At 26.3% G+C, this 10,000-nt stretch overlaps 2 protein-coding genes across 4 annotated transcripts in view; one reads left to right on the top strand and one right to left on the bottom strand.

Moving 5' to 3' along the window:
- LOC124949481 (serine protease snake-like) overlaps positions 1–1,378 on the bottom strand; it is a 2,833-nt gene extending 1,455 nt beyond the window's left edge. The window contains exons 1-2 of the mRNA XM_047494571.1: positions 1,137–1,378; positions 171–449 (exon numbers count right to left, since the gene is read on the bottom strand). Of these exons, the coding sequence (XP_047350527.1) occupies positions 171–449; positions 1,137–1,227 (370 nt within the window). The 5' untranslated portion in view covers positions 1,228–1,378. The remainder of the gene's footprint in view (positions 1–170; positions 450–1,136) is intronic.
- LOC124949486 (serine protease snake-like) lies at positions 75–7,961 on the top strand. 3 transcript variants are annotated; one of them, XM_047494581.1, is made up of 7 exons: positions 75–1,773; positions 3,662–3,815; positions 4,470–4,624; positions 5,108–5,220; positions 6,462–6,715; positions 7,260–7,429; positions 7,611–7,961. In XM_047494581.1, the coding sequence occupies exons 2-7, from the start codon at positions 3,713–3,715 to the stop codon at positions 7,776–7,778; spliced, it is 963 nt and encodes a 320-aa protein (XP_047350537.1). In that variant the 5' UTR covers positions 75–1,773; positions 3,662–3,712; the 3' UTR covers positions 7,779–7,961. The 3 variants fall into 3 exon arrangements, with proteins under 3 accessions (XP_047350537.1, XP_047350538.1, XP_047350539.1); XM_047494582.1 differs by lacking the exon at positions 75–1,773 and adding an exon at positions 1,823–2,029; XM_047494583.1 differs by lacking the exons at positions 75–1,773; positions 3,662–3,815 and adding an exon at positions 1,824–2,029.
- The last annotated feature ends 2,039 nt before the right edge of the window (positions 7,962–10,000 follow it).

The following is a 10,000-nucleotide window of genomic DNA, read 5'->3' as shown; positions in this document are numbered from 1 at the left end:
ATATATTATCATTTTATCAATAAATATTTTAAATATAAATTAATAAATTATTAATTATAAGTGACTTTCTTTGTAATTGTCTTTCTTCTTGTTCTTTTTTTTTTTTTGTTTTTTATTTTTTACTTTTTTTTTTTGACGAAACAATATTTATAAATTTAATGATAACTCACTTGCTCGAGCAAGAGCACCTCGTTCATTTATAGTAGGTTTTATTGGCCGTTCTGTAGTAGTAGTAGTAGTAGTAGTAGTAGTAGTGGTAGTAGTAGTAGTAGTTGATGTTGTACCACGATTTAATTGTTCATCCTTAGGGCAACATACAATCGGATCGAAATTCGAAAATCCACAAATATTTTCAGGTGGTTTACCGGATAGTAACTCGTTATACACGACAGTACATTTTATTAAAACTGTACAAACACCGTCCTTTCCGTTTGTCGAGCATCGACTTCCTGAAAAATGAAAAAGTAAAAAGATAAATAAAAAAAAAAAAAAAAAAAAAAAAAAAAAAAAATGTAACCACAAGGAACGTGCTATGATTAAAAAAAAAAAAAAAAAAAGAAAAAACTTTGATCCTCGATAATTCTTAATTGGACTTAATTCTTAATTTTTCCAAGTAAGAAAAAGAAACGAGGAAAAAAAAATATATGTATATATAATATATATATATATGTGTGTGTATGTGTATATACACACACATACACACGTTGATTAATATTTATTCAACGTTATCGCAAATTGAAAGTTGATGATATCTTTACAGTTGTGCAAGTAGTATAAGGCATAAAAGTAAATGGACAAAAAATTTTTCTCAAATAAATCCTTTTAAACATCTCTCTTTTCGATTGCATACCATTTTGAATTATAAATTATAGAAAAAGAAAAAGGAAAGAATATTGACAAAATTTTGAATTGATAAACGATTCACGTTTATCACGAATATGAAATAATCTGGGAAAAAAGGAATCTTTCTTAAACTTGCGTGACTTTATGTTCTAATAAAAAAAAAAAAAAAAAAAAAAAAAAAAAAAGAAGGAAAAAAAGAAAAGAAAAAAGTAAAGAAAAAAAGTAAACTCGTGCGATCTCGCACGATCTCGCACAATATTATTTTTCTCGGAATATAAAAGAATAATTCTTACCTTCGTAAAGTTGTCCCTGTGCACGATGAAAGATCAAGATAAAATGAACGATAATATTGATCGATGTTAAAGTCACGAAAGACATTTTCATGGAAGACAAGAGAATTAAATTCGCACAAACGTCAAATTCTATCTTTCTCTTTCTCTCTCTCTCTCTTGTTCACTTCTTCCGTTGGAAAGTTGCTTCCAAGTCGTAGCAATCGGTCGTTACTACTGTTATTTCTGCTACAACTTCTTCCTTATTAACCTTGGTAACATTCCTATTTGCCCCACCACGATTCCGGCATTGGAGGAGATATAAAACATCATTCGTAACACAGGATGGTAGGAGAATAGAACGTGCGTATCAGTAATCGGTATTTTAAATGACGACAGTGCTTTAATCTTTCTTATGGATCATCCATTTATACAAAACTTACCTTTTCTGTTTCTATCATAATTTCCTCGTTTGAAAATTTCTGACGTCTATACGTCAGGTCTTCTTTTTTCCTTCTTCTTTTTTTGTCTCTCTTTATCTTTTGCCTAATATCCTACGATCTCTTCCTTTTTTCCTTTCTAATAAAGTGGAAGGGGAAGGGCAAAAATGAGAAAAAAGAAAAAACTTTCGAGGAAGAATATACAACCTTCACAGATATATGTAAATAATTTTTCTTATTAATCTTAATCGAAGATAAATTTTATTATGATTCTTTATGAACTATATATAGAAAAATAATGACTTGTTTGTGCTGAGAAAAATGAAGAAAATATACAAAAAGAGAAAGAGAGAGAAAAAAAAATATTCCCTAAGAGGAAGAAGGAATGTTTTTAAAAGACGTTCCTCGAAGATAAGACATGTAATTATATCGATTATGAATAAATGGCATTTTTATATCGCAAAACTAAGTACACAGGTAATTACGTATATTATATTTGATAAAAAATGTGAGTATCTTTTTAAGTTGATTTTATCTTACATTTTCTTCTTTTTTAATTTTTCTTTTTTTTTTTTTTTTCCTTTTTTTGTTTCTTTTTCTGGAAAACATTCTCTTCCTCTTTTTCAATTCGCGTTATAAAGAAATAGATCGAAATAAAGAAAAAATTAATTAATTTGAAAATTGAATGATTTCAATGGGATAATTCATTGGGATATGTATGACTTCATTGTTGAATATAACACTGTTGTCAAATTACAGATTGTAATTATCTCAATGAGAAAGGGTATTAATTAATCATCTGTAGACACTTATGTATACATTATATATATATATATATATATATATATATATATATATATATATATATATATAACCTTCGGGATCACATGGAGGATATTTTAATATTCATGATTTATGCATATTTAACGAGTAAGCAATAATCTAAATTATCTGAAACGTAGAAGAATTTTGCTTAGAAAAAAATAGAAAAAAAAAAGAAAAAAAAAAAACAAACAAAACGAAACAAAAAAAATTGTTTCCTCGTTACGATACAAGTATAATAGTGTTTTTCTTTTCGGCCATTTATATTTCAATATTTAATTTAGCACGATAGATAAATGGATTCGCATGTTCGAAAATAAATTGTCCATCATTTGCATTGCATTCCCGTAGAAATTATCTCAATAACTCTGTTACTCATTTCAACGCGTACTCCGAATAATTCATTTATCGTACGATTAACGGAAAAATTATTGGAAAAAAAAAAAATCGATCGATATAAAAACAGATTTGATTCGTGGGATTTTAAAATCAATCCTATGAATTTATGGATTTAATATTAGATGTTAAATATCACGTGTGCATCTGTTTTTTTTATTCTTTTTTTAATCTCTGACTTCTCTGGCATAATTTATCAATTTTTCTCGCGCTAATTTTTATGCCAATTCATAGAATTATTACGAGACGTAATAACGAGTTCTTTTTTTTTTCTTTTTCATGATAAAATCTCTCTAAAAAAAAAAAAAAAAAAAAAAGAAAAAAGAAAAGAAGAAAAATTAATAACCAAGATGTAAGTCAACGTGAGAAGTCCATTAGGAATCGATAATAAAATCTATCCGACTATTAATATGAATTTACAATCGACCATATTGCCCAGTTTTTATCCTATGATAGAAAACAGCATGTCAAACTATTTAAGCTATCTAACAACGTAGGAAACTAATCACAAGTCTGGCCTGTTTTTAATTAAGTTAATAACTTGGAAATCATCTATGTATAAAAAAATATGAGATCAAATTTGTACAATGTATTAATTATATCTATTTGATCTCAGTAACACATAATTTAGTCCTATAGTTTTTGGACATCCTGTATATGTATGAAAGTATCCATGTATGTGTGTGTACATATATATATATATATATATATACACACATATACTGTTCGTTTTGCTCGTTAACATTAATGTTCTATGGTTCTTTGTGATTATGCTCGTTAACGATATCGTTTTTGATTAACGATCAAGATTAGAAGAATCGTGTAAAACGTGAAAGGATCGTTTTGTGAAATTACTTTTTAACCTGATTTCTCCTTTCCATTTAATCGTAGATCTCGAGAGCATGAACTACGGTACAGTGATATTGTTCGCTATCCAACGATATGGATCTTCGACGACAATTTTTATCGACCGTCATTGTTTTCTTTTTCGCATTACATTGGAAGATATTGTTCATCGTTGCGATTGCCCGAAAAAGTGAAAAGAGTTCGTCCATTTATATTTTATCCTTTTTTGATTTCATCCCAATCGATGTATTTTCAAATTTTATAAATCATCGTTCTCTCATCTTATTTATTTAAGCTTAACGTATTAACTCTAAGAGATATGTGTGTCCTTGTATGTTGCAATTTCAATTCAACAAAATGAAAATGATCCTTTTTTACATTTGATTTGATTTAATTTAATTTAATTTAATTTAATTGAAAATTTATTTCATTCTCTCATCTAATTTATTTAAGATTAACGTATTACAAGGGAAGGTATGTATTTTTGTTGTTTGCAATTTTTCAAGATAAATGAAAATCTGTTTATTCATTTTGTGTTTTATTCATTTTTTCAATTCAATTCAATTCAATCGAAAATTTATTTCATTCTCAAATTTTAAGAATCATCATTCATGATTCATCATTAATAATGATTTACGATTAATGTTAGTTGATTTTATTAATTAGCGTGAAATACGATGTGAAATAAAATGTAAAATTTGTTTGTAAACTATTAATAGCCATTGTATCCCTTTATAGTTTGATTATCTTGGTGGTTAAAAGATTATCTGGTACATTGTATTCATAGAATATTCTTCGATTAGTTTTCCTCTCGTTTTACAAACATTTCTCATTGCGACTTATCTTTCCATAGAATGCGAGGAATACGGCAAACTGGTTTATGAAATTGAACCTTCGCCCGTTCTTCGAATCGGAGCCGGTTTCAATGTTGTTTCTCGTTGTGCTATCGTCGGGACACCATTGATCGTTGGTGGTATTAAAGCTAAAATGGCCGAATTCCCGCATATGGTGAGTAAAAATTGTAAATGAAAATATTCGACAAAAACAAATCGAATAAATACAAAATATGTCTTATATTTTATTTATTTCGAGCGAAGAAATAAAGACGTCAGATAAATTCTTTTTTTTTAGATGAATTATCATAAAATTAATAACAATAACAATAATAATAATAATAATAATAGTTTCACGTATGCAATAAAAAGAGGGTGTTGACGAAAAATGATTGTAAAAATTAATTATTCTTTTTCGATTAATTATGCTTGACTTCTTTTGTATTTCTTATTGTTTTTGCAAAAATTGTTCAGCTCGGCTTGTAGTTTTACGATTGGAAGAAGAAGAAGAAGAAGAAGAAGAAGAAAAAAAAAAAACCAACAGTTAGTTAAAAATGATCGATTTTTAAAATAGTTTGGAAACTTTTGCGCTCGCTAGTAATCATTATTAATTATTTATTACTATTGTAATTAATGAAATTATTCTTTATATCTACAGGCTGTAATTGGATTTGGTAGGAACTTATCAGATGTGTCATGGTTATGCGGAGGAAGTATTATTTCGGAGAGATATATCTTAACCGCAGCTCACTGTTTGGAATCACGCGACAAGTATTATCACAGTCACGAGATGATGTATTTTCTAATTGATCGGATTATATACATGCACTATCACCCGAGAACTATATAGTATTATATCGAGAAAGAGAGAGAGAGAGAGAGAGAGAGAGAGAGAGAGAGAGAGGGAGTGCTATTTCTTTTTCTTTTCTTTTTTTTTTCTTTTTTTTTCTCTCTTTCTTTCTTACTCTCTCGACCTTTTACTCGGCAATAGTTAATGATTATCTACAAAAAGAGATTAGTTAGAAATTAGCAAATGAAATATTCACTGAGAAAAATAGAATGATTAGAATTTAACGAAGTAATAAATCTGTCTTAATTAAATGAGAATGTTAGTATCATAAAAAAAGGAAAAAAAATAATAATTCTCTCTCTCTCTCTCTCTCTCTCTCTCGCTCTCTCACTCTCTCACTCTCTCGGTCTTTGTTTAAAGCGAAACAGAGATAGAGAACGTGATATTAAAAGACTAATAATTAATGTTACAAAGCTCATCATTCGTATCAGTATTAGTCACTGATATCTCTATTTTACTCGTGCGTATTTGTTTGTTTGTATGATGTGTTCGTGCGAGACATATTGTATGAAATTTTTCAAAAAAAGTTTTACGGTACGTAAGCTCTCTCATTTATTTATTTTTTTTTTTTTTTTATTAATTCGATCTTCTCCTATGTCATTGTGCATTGAAAGAAAAAAATTGTCAATGTAAAGATCGTTACGCAACATTACGATACCTTGGGCTTCGAAAATTGAATGTTTGAAATTCTTAATAAATTATTTTTAATAAATTATTTCATAATAAAGTGTTATCTTTGAGAATAAAAATGAATTATTAAAATAGAAAAGAAATACTAAAAAATAATAATGATGTAATTAATCGATCATTTCTTGATCTGTTAAATCTCTAATGTTCGGTACAATAGGATCTAGTAATATTTTTTAGTATTTCTTTTCTATTTTAATAATTCATTTTTATTCTCAAAGATAACACTTTATTATGAAATAATTTATCAAAAATTTCAAACATTCAATTTAACATGATACAATTAATTAATCATTCCTGGATCATATATAATTTCTTATGGTGAATGATAATATTTATTTTCTTTTTTCTCTCTCTCTTTTTTTTTTTATTTCTTAAAATAATTTCTTTCTTCAACAACGTAATTTTTTTTTTTTTTTTTTTTTTTTTTTTCTATTAAATAATTCATCAGTAATTCAAACGTATAACTTTTCAGTGGACCGGCATTAATGGTACGAGTGGGTACGACGAATTTAGAGATAAAAGAGGATAGCTTGCAAGAGAGAAAAATAATACGTAGAATAAAACATCCGGATTATAAATTGCCAGCTAAATATCACGACTTGGGTTTGATAGAATTGAATAAACCTTTGGAATTAAATCCAAATGTTAGGCCAGCCTGTCTCGAGATGAGTTTTCAACCACCGGGAAAGCAAGCTATAGCAACTGGATTTGGTAGAACGTCTTACGGTTGGTGATAGATTGATTAATATCCATTAAAATTTGATAAATTCAATTCTTGAAAATTTTGATAGATTATTGATCTTTAAAAATAGAACACAAACGTTTACATTTCGTTTTTTATTTTTACGCTATTTGTTTCGTTATATGATTCTGGCAAATTTCAAAATATTAATATTTCGTGGATATGAAATATAGCGTTCATTAGTGTAAATTAATTTTCAAAAAAAAAAGAAAAAACAAACAAACAAATTTAAACGTACCATTCGATAAAAGCTTTTGAAATAAATATCACAGAAAGTTATTGTCAGATTCATGTATACGAGCAGAAATATATCTTTGCTTTCGTTTATAGATTAAAAAGGAAAAGAAAAAAAAAAAAAAAAAAGAAAAAAAGGAACAATAGAATTTTTTTAACTGATCAAAAGTTTTGTTTCATCAGTGATCAGTTATTAAAGAGACTCTTCGATGAAACCGTAATATCCGTTACACATGTTTATCGAACAAAATATTATTATAACAATTGAAATAATTTGTATAACTATTCGTTCAGGTGAAATGTCGACGAACAAGGATCTAATGAAAGTCCAATTGGATTATATAAACGAAGAATCCTGTAAGAAACGATATCAATTCGATTTAGGCCGTCGTTATTTGCCCGATGGATTTATACAAAATTTTCTATGCGCCGGAATGATGGAGGGTGGTAAGGATACTTGTCAGGTAATTATTATTGTTCGTCAGTAAAAAAATATTATTTAAAAAAAGACAAAGAAAAAAAAAAAAGAGAAAGAAAAACGAAACGAAACAAAACATTCGAACATATTTCCTATTATATATACTTTTTCTCTCTCCGATTTCTTTTTCTTTTTCTTTTTTTGTTTTTCTTCTTTCTTCTTTTTAGGGCGACAGTGGCGGCCCACTACAAAGAGTACTTGAACATCCTTATTGCACTTATAGCATCGTCGGAGTAACGAGTTTCGGAAAATTTTGCGCAATGAAAAATTCACCGGCCATATACACACGAGTCAGTTCATATTTGGATTGGATCGAATCGATTGTTTGGCCATAATAATGAATGATCATTATGGATCGAAAGGAAAACGCAATTATTCGTTATTTTTTTTTTTTTTTCTTTTATTTCTTTTATTTTTCTTTTCTTTTATTATTGCAAGAACTTCCTTTTAGCCTTCTTGTATTTTTAACGTATTTACAAATTCGATTCCCATAATATAAGCATGCATACAAATAACGTTCGATAAAAATATATGTAAGTATATATATATATATATATATATATATATATATATATATGTGTGTATGTATATATATATATATATGTGTATATACGTTTGTATTTGTATGTTTATAATAATATATACAACAAAGAGAAAACATAATTAACCGCTCATAAAAATAAAAATAATAATAATAATAATAATAATAATAATAATAATAATAATATAATAATAATAATAATAAAATTCATTAATAACGATGATATAATCACGAGGTCAATGATTTATTGTAACGTGACGCATATAATATAAATCTAATGTAACAGAGCTAATAATATATATATACATATATATATATATATATATATATATATATATATATACATATACATATACATATCGTTCATTGTAATTTAGTTTAAAGTGTACTTTATATATACATATATATATATACATATATAAAGACAAAAAAGAAAGAAAAATAAAATAATAATAATAATAATAATAATAATAATAATAATAATAATAATAATAATAATAATAATAATAATAATAAAACAAAAGTAAATAAAAACGAATAGATTCTAATATAGCCAATAAGGCGTATGTCCGTACTCTCATACATTCACACGCTCGTTCACATAAGAAAAATTGGTAAATGAATTGTATGAATAGGGTTAAAAAAAAAAAAAAAAAAAAAAAAAAAAAAAAAAAAAAAAAAAAAAAAAAAAAAAAAATGACACGTGTATCCTTGTATATGTGTGTGTGGGGTGTATATGCGTCTATGTATTTGACGACAATCTATCGGCAATGTTATTTTTCTTTTTTCATTCTTTTCACGCTCCTCTCAGATGTTACATAAACGTCGTTGTAACTTCGTTACGTTGTTAAAGAAATAAAAGTTGTACAAAAAGATCGATCGATCTCATTGCGATTATTGTTTTTTCTTTTTTTTTCTTTTTTCTCCTCCATTAGAAATAATCCTAATTCGAACGTTATGTTAATGCTTGCGTGCGCGCGCGCGAGCGTGGGTGTATATGTATGTATGTATGTGTATATATATATTAATGGATATATGTAGGTATATATGTTTCTCATAAGCTCAATTATGCTTGGTAAAAGTTTTATCAAACCACGTTCCCAAAATGTTAACATTATACATACATTATTTACAATATATTATATATGCATATGTATATATATATATAGTTAATGAGGATTATCAGTCTTACGGCTCTCATAAAATGGGGAGAAGAACAAATAATAATATACAGATATTTGATATATATATATATATATATATATATATATATATATATATATAAATAATTAAACGAAACGAAATTGTGGAATCTTTATATATATACATATATATCTGTGTATATATGTATGTAAACATGATGTTTCAAACGCACAGGAGAAAAAACGGTAATAATAATTAGAAATATTACTTATCTTACGAGATTATATGTGTATGTACATGTAAATCTAAAATCAAAGGAATATATATACATATATATATATATATATATATATATATATATATATATACATATATGTGTATATATAAAGATGCAACAATTTCGTTTAATTTAACATTTTCTCTTGTTAACGTCTGACATTATCGAATATTTTCGTAAAAATGTAACGAAAAAGAAAGAGGAAAAGAAAAAAAAAAGGAATAGAACAACTTGAAAAGCTCTTAAGAAAATAATTAACATTCACGAATGGCATTATAACAAATAACATACCTATTAACGTCGGACTCTACAAGTCAATAATTTAAATATGCAATACATCGTTCGATTTGATTTTCGAAATAATCATTAGACTTTTACAATCGTCGTTCGGATTTAAAAAAAAAAAAAAAATAAAAAAATAAAAAAATAAAAAAAAAAAAAATAAGAAAAAAATAAAAAAAAAAGAAAAGAACCTGCATATATATATATATATATATATATATATATATATATAATATAATCTTAATTGTGTTCTATTCGATTAATGAAAAATCATATTACTTTTGCAATGTTTATATCTATATACACATGTATGT

This window comes from Vespa velutina, chromosome 5 (genome assembly GCF_912470025.1).
Source record: "Vespa velutina chromosome 5, iVesVel2.1, whole genome shotgun sequence".
Classification (NCBI taxonomy): Eukaryota; Metazoa; Arthropoda; class Insecta; order Hymenoptera; family Vespidae; genus Vespa; species Vespa velutina.
Note: the sequence above shows the minus strand (reverse complement) of the source record. Positions and strands in the feature narration are given on the sequence as shown.